This window comes from Leopardus geoffroyi, chromosome B4 (assembly GCF_018350155.1).
Source record: "Leopardus geoffroyi isolate Oge1 chromosome B4, O.geoffroyi_Oge1_pat1.0, whole genome shotgun sequence".
In the NCBI taxonomy this organism is placed as follows: Eukaryota; Metazoa; Chordata; class Mammalia; order Carnivora; family Felidae; genus Leopardus; species Leopardus geoffroyi.
The window spans coordinates 91,887,939-91,902,597 of NC_059341.1; the positions used below are offsets into that span (position 1 = coordinate 91,887,939).

At 41.3% G+C, this 14,659-nt stretch overlaps 1 protein-coding gene across 3 annotated transcripts; it reads right to left on the reverse strand.

Moving 5' to 3' along the window:
- Positions 1-2,954: 2,954 nt before the first annotated feature.
- Positions 2,955-11,283, reverse strand: LLPH (LLP homolog, long-term synaptic facilitation factor). 3 transcript variants are annotated; one of them, XM_045463544.1, is made up of 3 exons: positions 11,007-11,139; positions 8,677-8,896; positions 2,955-3,572 (listed from the first exon to the last, which is right to left on the reverse strand). In XM_045463544.1, the coding sequence occupies exons 2-3, from the start codon at positions 8,879-8,881 to the stop codon at positions 3,394-3,396; spliced, it is 384 nt and encodes a 127-aa protein (XP_045319500.1). In that variant the 5' UTR covers positions 8,882-8,896; positions 11,007-11,139; the 3' UTR covers positions 2,955-3,393. The 3 variants fall into 3 exon arrangements, with proteins under 3 accessions (XP_045319500.1, XP_045319501.1, XP_045319499.1); XM_045463545.1 differs by lacking the exon at positions 11,007-11,139 and adding an exon at positions 9,977-10,088; XM_045463543.1 differs by lacking the exon at positions 8,677-8,896 and having other exon boundaries at positions 11,007-11,283.
- Positions 11,284-14,659: the final 3,376 nt, after the last annotated feature.

Here is a 14,659-nt window from a genome sequence, read left to right on the forward strand (position 1 = left end):
TAATTTCTTAGAAAACAAAAATAAAAGAGGCACCTGGGTGGCTCAGTTGGCTGGGCGTCTGACTTCAGCTCAGGTCATGATCTCATGGTTCGTGAGTTTGAGCCCCACGTCGGGCTGTGCCGACAGCTCGGAGCTGGGAGCCTGCTTTGGATTCTGTGCCTCCCTCTTGCTCTGCCTCTTCGCTGCTTGCACTCTGTCTCTCTGTCTCTCTCTCAAAAATAATTAAAACATTTTTAAACATTTAAAAAAAACAACAAAAATAAAATGTTACATTCAGTTCCTACTGTGACTTAGCCCACGCTAATTCCCAAAATGACTTGATGTTTACCTTGAGCTCCATCTGGTGGTTTTACAGCAATTCTCTGGAAAACACGAGTTAAATAAATGACAGATTCTAAAAAAGATTAGCTAATCATCTAAAGGATTAAGGGACCGTGCTATACTTAGTTGATGCCCTTTATGAATAAAGCAAGAAGTGACTGTACTCCTGCACTCGTTTTGGAACCTCAGTCTAAATTTCCCGCCACACTTTAGAGGTGGGAACAATCTTGCTGGAGGTGCAGCTCAGGATGCCTTAGAAGCCCCGGTCACACCTGAGTGCCAAACCCTTTCTAACAGCCACCTTTCACCGGTGGTGTTTTGGTTTCTTATCGTTAACTTTTAAGCTAAATTCTGAAGAGACAAATTTCATTGACCGGACAAACTGAAGTGAACATCCTGACATCGAGAGGCCCTGGATGAGAGCTCTAAGCTCCTACCACTGGAGTCAAATTAGAAGTCATCAGCCGCAGAAAACATGAACATATCCCTGACATTGGCCTCTGACCTCAACTTAAAGAAAACCCAGCTCTAAAATACTTGACCATGGTGTTAAATTTTATATAAGCACTAAGTGTGCAACATCAGTGATGCAGTCAATTGCTATGATGGAATGAAAGGTAAACAACTTGGGGCACCTGGCTGGCTCAGTCGCTGGAGTACACGACTCTTGATCTTGGTGCTGTAAACTCAAGCCCCAAGTTGGGTGTAGAGATTACTTACAAAAAAAAAAAAAAAAAAAAAGGTAAATAGCTAGTGTATTTAGGCTGATATTGTCAGCGCCTTAATTGGAAAACATTAGCAACTTTTTATTTCAAGGATAAACATTTACGTATTTACTTTTTCCTCGTAAACTATTTGTTGTTCCTAACTATACCAAAAGGCAAAAAGGAGGAGGAGATTTGAATCTTTAAAATTTAATGACAGGAAAATCTTAAGGTGGTTTTATATACTAGACTTTTCTCAATTTACTCAGTGATTAGTTAATGGATAATTAACTGAAAGGTTAATGGATAATATTTAAATACTTAAAATACATTTTCTCAAAAGAAGCTAATAGAAAATAGTTGGAAAATAAAGTGTGCTCTTGGTTTTGGGGGTAGATTCCCGCAGTTCATTGCTTACTTGCAACACCCAGTGCTCATCCCAACGTAATAGATTTCACTTTTAACTTGGTTTTCCTCGGAAGCTAACAGCCTCTTTGGAGTAGAGGCTCATAAGGTCAAAACTTCCTAAGTCTCCCTCCCTGTGTCCCCAGCACCTGGAAAAGTTCCCAGCACATAGTAGGCACTCAATAAATATTTGTTGTTCCAGTGAACATGTAAGGATGGTCAAGAGGACTACTGTAAAATTCCAGAGGGAATACAAAGTTTAAATTGCTTAACTAGGGGCACCTGGGTGGCTCAGTCAGTTAAGCATCTGACTTCGGCTCAGGTCATATCTCACGATTCATGGGTTTGAGCCCCGAATTGAGCTCTGTGGTGACAGCTCAGAGCCTACAGCCTGCTTTGGATTCTGTTGTCTTCCTCTCCGTCTGCCCCTCCCCTGCTTGCACTCTGGCTCTCTCTCAAAAAATATATATAAACATTAAAAACAGTAAAAAATATATATAGACATTAAAAACAGTAATAAAAAATGGCATCAATTGTCAGAGCAACCATCAATATAATGCAGTTTTTTTTTTTTTAACTCAACATAGGGATACCTGGGTGGCTCAGTCGGCTGAGTGTCCAACGTCGGCTCAGGTCACCATCTCACAGTTCCGTGGGTTCAAGCCTTCCATTGGTCTCTGTGCTGACAGCTCGGAGCCTGGAGCCTGCTTCGGATTCTGTCTTCCTCTCCCTCTGCCCCTCCCCTGCTTGTATTCTGTCTCTCTCAAAAATAAACATTAAAATAAAAATAAACTGCTTAACTAAAAGTAAACTTAAAAGAAGAGTGAAATTAGTAAACTGTAGCAAAACAGACTTCACAAAAATGATTTCATTTACCAGGATTTCCAACAGTAGAGCCTTCAGAACAATAGTTTGAAAGAGTCAAAGTTAAATAGGTTTCTTTGTTAGATCTCTGCAAGACCATACTAAGCTAAATACTTTTTGTGAATGTCCAGGTATGTGGTAGCTCCCAAACTGATGTGACTATGAAATAGATTTTTCACCACACATGTAGAAAAATGGATTTAAAAAAATTTTTTTAATGTTTATTTTTGAGAGAGAGGGAGAAACGGAGTATGAGTGGGGGAGGGGCAGAGAGAGAGGGGAGACACAGCCTCTGAAACAGGCTCCAGGCTCTGAGCTGTCAGCACAGAGTCCAACGCAGGGCTCGAACTCAAAAACCGTGAGATCGTGACCTGAGCCGAAGTCGGACACTTAACCGGCTGAGCCACCCAGGCACCCCCAGAAAAACTGATTCTAAGAAACACAGTGTGAGGAATGTTGTGTTATATTAGGCTATATAATATAAAAACTGACATTAACTAGTTCCCAGGTTGTTCTATCTCCTAAAAAGATGGAGGCTATTAATTTGTAGATGTTAATATTCTACCTAAAAACTTAAGATTTTTTAACAGTTTAATTGCAGATGGTCTTCTCTCCTACTAGAAAAACCTTAAGGACACATGAAAGAAAAGCACTTCAAGATCTAGACAAAATATCTTTTATTCTGAATTAAACAAAATCAAAACTCTAAACAAGTAGTGCTTATAAGATCCACTGACATATTTTTAGTTGTGTAAGTTTTCTTTAAACCTGAATTAGCTGAAATGTGTCAGTATAATATCTTCTTTTATCTTTATGGAGACCAAACAATTACAACCACAGTAACACTTAATAGAATTTTGAAGTCTGAGAACCCCTGCACATTGGACAGCATCCAATTAAAATACCAGTGTCGCTTTCATTTATCAAAGAAAATATTTTATCAAGCTCCCAAAACAAATTTGAGGAGTTAAGTTGGGTTTGAAGAGAAAGGCCAAGTTAAATCTGGAAACACAGTTTTCATTTGGTGAAAGCTGAAATCCACGTATACATTCTAATCGAAGACCTGTCCCACGTAGGATTTTTCGAATTTTTAAAGAGTCTACCAGGCCAAACCCTTTGCTGCCTTTACTGCTTTTGCTTTGCTTTTCCCCTTCCCTTTTTCTCGCTTTGCCTTCAGCCTTTTCCTTTGTCTCTGGTTCATCCATATGGGGTATTGTCCATGCTGGTCTAGAAGACTCTTTTTGTTTCTCTTAATATCAGTCTCCATCTTCATGTCATCTGAATAAAAAACGAAAACTATTAACGCTCATGAATAAAGAAACAATCTTGTGAAAAAGCATGTTAATGCAATGAGAACATCAGAACTGAAAGTGGTCTGAGACTACAAAAGAAAAAAAAATTCCTTTTTCTATGGAATGCTCTTTGACTAACACTGAAAACTCCACACAGCACATTCAATGGACTCAGACATGCTCTCATGGGTTCCTACAACCATGAAAGACATAAAAAGTATTTGTGAGGAACTAGACATGTCTTCTATTTAGTCACTAAGAGACTTTCTGAAGAATGCTGTCATGACTGTCCTTTGCATTAGTAAAAGTTAAACAGCAGTCATTTAGGATGTATGGGTTTGAGTTACTGCAAGAAGGGTTAAGTATATGGCTGGGAGCAGAAGTGGGTTACAAGAACATTTCTCAGATTAAGTGCTTTCTTGAGCTAACTAGGACAGTTGAGCCTATTAAGTGTACCCACACTTTTAATGGACAGGCCTTAGAAGTAAATGAACTATGAAGAATGGCTGGCCACTTCTAATGAAGTGTACTCAGAAGAGGCGGAGTAGTAAGCAACAAGCTTGTGACGGGCAGATGACAAAGGAAAATCAGGACGGGGGCGCCTGCCTGGCTCAGTCAGTAGAGCATGCAACTCTCAATCTCAGGCTCGTTGAGTTCAAGCCCCACGTTGGGTGTAGAGGTTACTTAAAGAAAGAAAGGAAAAAAAAAGAAAAAAAGAAAAGAAAAACTTGGATGTAAGGTTGCCTGGCTGGCTCAGTTGGTAATGCACACAATTCTTGACCTTGGGGTCCTGAGTTTGAGCCCCATGTTGGGGGTAGAGTTTACTTAAGAAAAAAAAAAGTGTATTAAAAGAAAAAAAAAGAAAGAAAAATGAAAGAAAGAAAAGCCTGGATGTACACTGGGGCTGACACTCTTATCCAGATAACACCCAGAGACCAGCAATCTCCCTGACAGGGAGCTCAGTGCAACCATGCTGTGGTACATCTATCACCAACCTTATCTACTGTGAAGGACAGGCCCAGAATGTCCTCCCATGGGAACTTACCAGGGTATACAAGGTCGTGCATGATCACTACCACCTGACACTGTATTAATTCGTTTATCTGGTTTACTTTCAGTCTCCTCCAATATAATGTAAATCCCATCCGGATGGAAGCAATTTCTGATATGCATCATTATTTCCTCAGTACCTAGAATAGTGCCTTCTGTATACTAGCCATTCAATAACTAGTTTTTGAATGATTGTTTTAGGTGCTGTTCTAGGTTCTGGGGATATGGTGGTCCAAATACACTCCTTGCTGTCATGGAATTTACAATATTCTGTTGAAGGGAGAATAACAAAGCAAACCGCAGCCTGTGTTAAGTGGCTTTTTTAAGAGAAGCACCAGAACCGCACTAAGTAAGACCCAGTAGGCCCTGATGAGCACACAGAAAGACAATGAGATGTTTTAACGATGTGAATGACAATAATTTGCCTTATTTATTCTAAAAAGATCATACTGGGGCGCCTGAGTGGCTCAGTCGGTTGAGCGTCTGACTTCGGCTCAGGTCATGATCTCGCGGTTTGCGAGTTCAAGCCCTGTGTCGGGCTCTGTGCTGACGGCTCAGAGCCTGGAGCCTGCTTCAGATTCTGTGTCTCCCTCTCTCTCCGGCCTTCCCCCACTTGCACTCTGTGTGTGTGTGTCTCTCTCTCCACCTCAAAAAAAATAAACATTTAATCAATCAATCGATCGATCGATCAATCAATCATACTGTTTGATATGTCAAAAATGAATCAAAAGGGAGTGTCTGGGTGGCTCAGTCAGTTGAGCATCTGGCTCTTGATTTTGGCTCAGATCCTGATCCCAGGGTCCTGGGATCCAGTGCCACATTGGTATCCACAATGAACGTGGATCCTCCTTAAGATTCTCTCTCTCCCTCTGCCTGTCCTCCCTTGCATGTGCTCTCCTCTCTCAAATTGGAAAGAAAAAAAAAAAAATCAAAAGGGAGCAAATGCTGAAGAGAGAAGTAAAACAGGCTACCCTCTTGGTTCAGGCAAGAAACAATAGTCATTTTAAAGTGATAACATGAAAGGAGGAGGAAAATGGATAGATTCCAGCTGTATTTTGGAGATATTCAAATGCACTAATGTTTTAGAGGTGAGAAATAAAGGAAAAAGGGATCAAGGTGACTACTAGGTTTGTGGCTTAAGTTGAAGGAAACAATGGGGAAACACAAACCTGAGGGCAGAGATGAGCAACCACACTGAAACCAGGCAGATTACTAAATGGAAAGACTCCCCCACTCTCAGTTCTATCCCCATTTAGTTCCTGAAATATTCCAAGGAGGGTAGCTGGACACTGCTGCAGGCAGATGAGAGGATCCCTCTCTAAGAATGATGCGAGAAAAGACCTAGGTTCTGACATACATCCTCCACAACAGAACCTTCTAGGTTCAACCCAATCATACTCCAAGTCTAACAGTTGATAAGTCCTCCCCCACACCTTGTCCCCACCTCCCCTGCCAGCGTCCATTCATCATTGTAGTGCTTTACTTTTAAATATAAACAACCATTCATTACTAGGCTTTGGAGAAAGCCTTCATTGTGAAAGAGAAAGATGAAAAATAAAGGAATGCAGGGGGTGGAGGGAAAAAAGAATTCAAGAAAACAGACAATGCAGAGTAGATCAAAAATTTTCAAACTATAATGAAAATCCTCAATGAGATTAGAGAACATATATCCATTAAGAACCTCTGGCTATAACAAAGAAAGAGTAAAAGAGAAAAAAGAACTCAGAAATTAAAAATATAATAGCAAAACTAAACAACTCAAAATAAGAAATAAACAATAAAGTTATGAAAATCAGAAAGTATTAAGAGAAAATAGAAAACAGGAGAGAAAACTACAGAACACATTAAACAGACTCAAAAGCAAACAGACTCAAAAGCAAATAGGCATCTACCATCCAAAACATATAAGGAACACTTATAATTTTCAACAAAAGGACAATCCAATTTCAAAGCGTCCTGACTCTTGATTTCAGCTCAGGTCATGATCTCAGGGTCATGAGACATCAGCCCCAGCATGAAGCCTGCTTAAGATTCTCCTCCCTCTCCCTCTGTCCCTTACCGGCTTGCCAGTGTGAAAATAAAAATGAGCAAAGGACTTGAAAAGATCCTTCTGCAAAGATGATATGCAAATGGGCAACAAGCATATGAAAACATGTTCAACAGCGTTAAATGACTGAAGAAATGCAAATCAAAACCACAATGCGACACCACTTCACACCCAGTAGGATGAGGCAATTCTAAAAAGAGAAGGAAAAGGGAAAATGGCTGCCTGATACAGAAAACAGTAAACAGAATTATCAACCGACCCAGCCAATTCCATCCATAAGTACAAATCCAAAAGAAATGAAAACATGTATTCAAACAAAAATGTGTACACGAACGTTCACAGCAGCACTATTCACAACAGCCAGAAGGTGAAAGAAAGCAACCCAAAATGCCCATCAACCAACGAATGGATAAACAATGTGTGGTGTGTACATAAAACGGTGTATTCTTCAGCCTTGAAAAGGAAGTACTGATACATGCTACAACATGGATGGACCTCAAAAACATTAAGCTCAGTGAAAGAAGTCAGACACAAAAGGTCATATGTTACAGGATTTCAATTATATGAAATATCCAGAAGAGGTAATCCATAGATACAGAAAACACATCAGTGGTTGCCAGAGACTCAGTGAAGGGAGGAAGAGGGAGACTGTTTTATGCGTATAGAGTTTCCTTTTACGGTGATGAAAATGTTTTGGAAAAAGAGGTGATGCTGGACAACATCACCAACGTACTAAATGATACTGAATTCCACACTTTAAGGTAGTTAATTTTATGTTATGTGAATTGTACCTTAAAGACAAAAAAAGAGCAAATGAGCAGAGGCAGTACATACGAGGAAAAAGAGACAGCAAGTGTTAAGAAGTTTCAAGGAGAGCTGAAATAAAACAGCAGATTGAGAGAAACGGGAGATCGAGGGAAGGATTTTTCTTTGTTTCCTAGAACATATTTATGCTGTTGGAATGACCCGGTGAAGAAGACAGACTAATAAGCAGGATGCAGGCGTATAGCCCTTGAGAATGCAGAGGATTCAGAACACAAGCGGAGATACGGGCCTTTGAGAGAGTAATATTAGCAAGAGGGAAAACTTCTAGGACTGGAAGGCTGAGGATCACTGCTCTCTTCCTTGACCACTGGACACTACATAAATACACTTCTATTTTAAGAGCCTGAGTATTATGAGTGCTTATTTCAGTTTGCTGCCAAACTGTTATATGAGGATGTGAAAACCAAGGAGTCCTTTCGTGTGCTGAAGCTAGTAATATACACAGCCTCTAACTTTAGACTGTGATTAAGACAGATACCTAGAATCTGTCAAAATCAAATACAGGAAACTTTGATTTGTTTTAGGAAAATAATATAATGGCATATAACGATTCTTTGAATGGGAACTAGATCTTACAAAGGATAAAATGGAAAACGATCTGCTATCTTGCCTAGTCCCTGACTGAATGATATACTCTTCCAACAAGGATGGGTCTACGTTGTTCGTCAACTCCTGTTATGCTGTATTTCTGACACACTTAGGCTATTGTATAAGCCTACATACCCTGAATAATCCAAAACATGCCTATTCACATGAAGTGCCTTTAAAATAGTTTAGCATAGAATCTCTAGCAGCACTATAAGCCTTCAAAGAATCAAATGGGCATGGCAGGAGGTTTGTAGGGAAGCATGTGCAGGAAAGAGTGGAGGACAGTCAAAAAGGGAAAAAGTCACAAGAGGAAACTGATAGAATTATTATTAATTTTTGTTTATTTATTTTGAGAGAGAGAGAGCGGAGGAGGGGCAGGGAGAGAGAGAGAAACACAGAGACACAGAGAGACAGAGAGAGAGACAATCCCAAGCAGGCCCTGCATGTCAGTGCACAGCCCGATGCAGGGCTCGAACTCACAAACCGTAAGATCATGACCTGAGCCGAAGTCAGACGCTTAACCTAGTGAGCCACCCATGCGTCCCTATTATTATTTTTTAAACAAAGCACTTAAACTCACCTTTTTCATCTTGTACCACACATTCAGTTTTCTCTGGACAATGTTTAGGTACCACCACAGTTGCTATCTCTTGAACATCTTTCATTAAAACATCACTATCTATTTTAAGAATACTTTTAAGTCTGCTGAGTTCCTTTGGGGCATTCTTTTTTCTCTTTTCGGCACGCATCTTCCTTTTCCACTTACTCCGTAAGCTTTTAGCCATATTTTACCTGGAAAGCTGACAGAAATACATACACAAAAGCAAAAATTTATACTTTAAAAAAAAGAAGGGCAAATCCTTGGAAAACCAGGTCAAAAGGTATCTCTACAAAACATGAACAAACGAAAGGTAACACACTTCACTCTGTTCATGATTTATGACGGCATAATGCACAAATCATGGGAGAATCAACATTGCATACACAGCCATTAAATAACAAGAGCACCAAATCAAACTCCCTGTGGTCACTGGCAAACTGTAAGTCAAGCCAATTATGAAAGCTCCTGGAGTTTCCATACAAGATGCAGAAACTGAATTTCCCCCAGAATGCAAAGAGCATCATCACCTTACATTTATGCAACAACTTACAAATTACAAAATGTTTTTATAGGTATCTTTTAACTTGACTGCCTCTGAGCTTATAGGACACCTTACCCCAGTCTTCCTCATTATGCTCCCCTCAATTCAATCTACCTAATTTTTTTTTAACTGTTTATTTATTTTTGAGAGAGAATAAGCATGTGCATGGGAGGGGCAGAGAGAGGGAGACAGAGGATCCCTAATAGGCTCTGTGCTGACAGGAGAGAGCCTGATGCGGGGCTCAAACCCACAAACCGTGACATCGTGACAGGAGCCAAAGGTGGATGCTTAACCAACCGACTAAGCCACCCAAGTGCCCTTCAATTTAGCTATTTTAAACTTGTCCATATCCACTCTTGCTGTTCATCTGTTAGCCCCAGCCCTAAATCCTCCAAAAGGCAGTTAGTGTGAGCTTTTAAAAACTTAGAGCTTTCCATAGTCTTTCATGGAATTCTTTAATGATATCCCACCTCATATTCAAGATCTACAAGACTATTTGTGACCTTCAAATCTATTTCATCTCAGGCTCCAAGCTCCACCCCATCCCCAAGTACCAATTTTACATCGGAGAAAGAGCTCAATCAGTGACAACCCAGGCACAGTATGGGGAGGTGAGAGGGAATGGGAAGGAAGGAATTCTAGGTATTATAAAGGGTTTGGAGGAAGGCTTTTGAGAGTGATTTATAACACAATCTTGATTGCACTGATGGATGTTTGTATACATATATCAAAACTTACACTGGGATGCCTGGGTGGCTCAGTCAGTTGAACATCGACTCTTGATTTCGGCTCAGGTAATGACCTCATGGTTGGTGAGTTCCAGTCCCCCTCAGCCTCCATGGGCTCTGGGCTAACAGCGAAAGCTTGCTTGGGATTCTGTCTCCCTCTCTCTCTGTCCTCCCCCTGCTATCTCTCTTTCCCTCTCTCAAATAAATAACCATTAAAAAAAAACTTATATTACACACTATAAACATGTGCAATTTAACAGATTATACATCAATCAAGCAGTTAAATAAAACGTTAAGACATGATTTTGAAACAAAAAAAAAAAAAAGAAAAAAAATTTTCAAAGTCTAAACTATCTCCACTTTAGCACCTTTACAATTTGCTGCTTCCATGCCTGGGAATGACCTTCCCAAAGCTTGCTCCTTCACTTAAGTACCACAGAAAGGGTTTCTCTGACGACCTCCCCCCTCCCCCCTCCCCCCCGCCCCCGCCTCGTAAGCTTCCCTCCTACTCTCCACCACACCATCCTTTTCTTTCCTTTTAAATACGTATTACATTCTGAAATTTAGTTTATTTTCTGTCATCCCGGGGGACTTCGGGGACCCCGAAGGCAGGCGCTAACTAAATGGGTCTCGTTCACCGGTGGATCCCCCAACGCACGGCGCATTTGTTGAATGGATAACTAACAGTTAACAGTTTGGGAACCACAACCAGCAACCACAAACTCACGGTCCCCCTGCGTACAACAATCCAAGCCTGCGAGGGGCAAGAACAGAGGAGTTGCGGTGAACAACTTTGAAGGCCCAGGTTAACCCGAGCGAGACTACCGATAAAGGAGGGCTCCACCTCGCACAGAGCACGAGGAAGCCCGAGGGCCACCACCAACACCACAGGAGACCCTCGTTCCTGACGGAGGGCTGCGTCTCGGGCCGGGCTCAACCTTGCCCAGAGAGGGACCGGGCTTGAGATGAGATTCTCTACGGGCGGCAGGTTAGATTCCCAAGTCCCAGGCCCCACTGGACCCGGAAAGCAGAGAACTCACCAGGAAAGTCAGAAACTCGCAGATGGCACGCAGACCACGCTGACCGGAAGCCTCCACACTTCCGCCTTCCTGCCGGTGCCCTCCACGCACTCCCAGGAGCCCCGGACGGGCGCGCTGCATGCCGGGAGCCAAGATGCTCCGGAAGGCCTCGAGGGGCGGGGCCTTCTGGAGTCTGGCGCTGACCCACTTCCTCCCTCTGATGGGAGTGCGGTTTTAGGAGCTTGGCTCCTCCCCTGTGGGTTCCCAAGAGGGATTTGAACATTGCGGAAAATCCGGATGGCTGTTGGGGCGCCAGCTAGACAAGTTTCCCGATCGTGACCGGGGTATCTCCGACACGCTGACACAAACAGTGATCCTGGCCAGGTGACCCTGCCTGCCCAGAAGTGAGCCCAGAGTCTCCCTTTACATCTCAGGTCCCACATCACCATTCACAGGATACTCTTGGATTTCCTTAGACTGAATCGTTCCAGACACGTGTTCTTCTAGAAGGGAAACTGAAATCTTTATTTGCAGCCCTTACGTTTTCCCATCAAGGGTGATGATCTCACGTATGTACACATTTGTCAAAACTTACCTATTGTACATGTTAAATGTGCGATTTATTGTATGTCCGTTATACCTCAATTTTTTTTTAACCAAAAACCCTTTCCCATCCCAAAGACAAATTCAAAAGGTAAAATGATCAAACTGATTCAGTTCAACCAATTTTTACCTGGCTAACAATAATTTAATGTAAACCAGACATAAGTCTTAGGTGATGGTCACAAACACCAGTTTTTATTATTATTATTATTGTTATTATTATTATTATTTTACATATGCTACTAATAGCATAGGCTTTGGAACCAGACATGTCTTGTGTTGCATTTTTGGTTCCAACACTTCCTTGTGAGTAATGAAAGTAAGTATCTCAGAGCCCGGAATGCCTTATCCATAGACTCCAGCTAATACATACAACCCAGTTGATCCTAGGTAGGTGATACAGAGCTCAACAAATGGTAGCTTTTATAATTTTTACATAATCTCAAACATGCACAGTACCGTTTCTTTTTTCTTTATTTATTCTGAGAGTGAGCGAGGGAGAGGGGCAGAGAGGGAGGAGAATCCCAAGCAGAGTCCGGGCTTTCAGCACAGAGCCAGAAGCAGGGCTCAATCTCACAAACTGAAATCATGACCTGAGCCGAAATCAAGAATTGGTTGCTCAACCAACTGAGCCACCCAGGGGTCCCACAGTACTGTTTCTAAACTTATTTTCCAGAGATTTATAACATATGCCAAAAAAAAAAAAAAAAAAAACCCAGGAAATTGCCTTTAGTGATGTCTAGTAAATTCATATCTGGTTGCTAGAAAAGGAAAGTTCTGAGAAAATTTGTGTGTACCTTCTTTCTTTAAATTTGTGTCCCCGAAGAAACCCTGCAACATATGGAAAGTAGTACACTCAGAATACAGCAGGCTTTTTTAAGTGGCTGACAAACTCTTAACATGTGATATATAAAAAAGCGGCACACATTAGAAACTTGCTTTCTGGGGCGCCTGGGTGACTCAGTCGCTTCTGATTCTGTGTCTCCCTCTCTCTTTCTGCCCTTCCCCCACTCACACTCTGTCTCTCTCTCTCAAAAATAAATAAACATTAAAAAAGTTAAAAAAAAAAACAACCTGCTTTCTTTAAATAAGAGTAAGCCTTTACAAAGCAAGTGAATTTCTATTTTACAAGTTAACCATAGATCTTAGCTGCCTCTCCCAAAAATACACGTTCACATTGCATTTTAGAGAAAGCTCATGGGCAGTCCTAATTAACTGCATCTCTCTTAACAAACCAGGCCAAGGAGTGCCTGTGTGGCTCAGTAGGTTAAGCGTCTCCAACTTCAGCTCAGGTCATGATCTCGCAGTTTGTGAGTTTGAGCCCCGTGTGGGGCTCTGTGCTGACAGCTTAGAGCCTGGAGCCTGCATCAGATTCAGTGCCCCCCTCGCTCTGCGCCCCTCCCCCACTCATGCTGTGTCTCTTTCAAAAATGTGTAAATATACCAAAAAAAAAAAGTTTTTAAATAACAAACCAGGCCAAGACTTGAAGACGCCTGGCACCAGAAGAGAGAAAAATTTACCTATTGTGAAAATGTCATGGTGTTAAGTATATGCCAAAATTCTGCAGTACTAATACTTTAAAAAGCTGAATGGTGAGCTGCGTTACTGGAAAAAAAAAAAAAAAAAAAAAAAAACAACTTGTAAATTTATGTTCCTCACTGGTTTGTATAAAAGCAGTTCTAACAATAAATAAGTGGCCTTAGTATATTTAAAAATCTATAATTAATTCCCTCATTCATACATTTGAGTATGCACTCTGTGACAGGCTCTATGTTGGGTATATGAAGATGACTGAAACTAAACTACCAGCTTCAGGACACTTTAGGCCCTGATGGAGGGACAAGGCTTACAGGTCGAACTGAACATTGCTTCAGCTCCCCTCCAGAGCCGGAAGGAGCCCCCTGGAATGGAGGTACGTGTGTAGCACTGAATACAGGCTAGGAAGTGGACCAGTTCTCCTTCTTAAAGGCATGCCAAACAAGCACCAGCCAGTAGGCCCTCTGCAGCCAGGCCTCTCCCATGGAACTCCCAGTCTGACCAATCACTCGGTGAGGACTGCAAAACCTTCTGGGATTCAGACAGTGACGCCATGTTGCCCAGACCCCAGGTGATGGGGACTTCAAGGCAAAGCTCTACAAAGATGAACAGGCAAAAAGAGCCCGAGTTCCCAGCTGTTCCAAAAAGGCCCACAGCTGGCTGCTGATACCACTAGTCCCCAGAAGTGCATCAAGTGGATCAAAGCCTGGGGTGAGACCTGCAGAAAAAAAAAATGTAGGCAGGCAGACAGGGCCCACCGTACCTTTCCCAAGAATACATTCAATAGAAACAGCTCTCAGATACTGCTCTCTCCCCATTTTCCTCCTGCCTCTGGCTGTACTTTGTACCTTGCGTGTGGAGTTGCTGGTCACTCTGTCCAAGTCCTGCTAATTCCATTTTTTAAAGTATTTCTGGAGTCTGCATATTTTCACCTTTGTTTGTTATGAAAAATTGGAAGTTGCATGCACCCTCTTATCCAGCAATTCCGCTTCTAAGTATATTTCCCTATCTTGGCAAACTCCTATCTATGCATCCTGGGAGACATACAGGGACACACGTAGCAGCACTGATTGTGCCGGTAAAAAAGAAGGAACCATATAAAAATGTTTGACAGAAGAATGTATGAATAACTATAGTTCATTTATGAAATATAGCCTACATCAGTGTTTTTCAAACTTCTTGGTCTTGTGATCTCTTCACACTCTTAGAAATTCAACATTTGTCGTATCAGAAATTAAAACAATTTCTTACACTTATTTGTCATTTAAAAAAGATGTATGACTTACATGTCTACATTATGTTTATTTAAAATAAACTACTGAAAAGAACAGCATTGTTTTCCATTTTTTTAAATGTCAAATCTGTTTTTGCTTATTTCGTATCTTTAGTTACAATTCAGTACATTCTGCCTTTGGATGGCCAATAATAATTAACAATAGTAGCTGACATTAACTAACACTTATATGATATATCCATCTCATTTAAACCTTGTAACAGCCCAGTAAGGTAGATATTATTACTCCCATTAGAAAGAT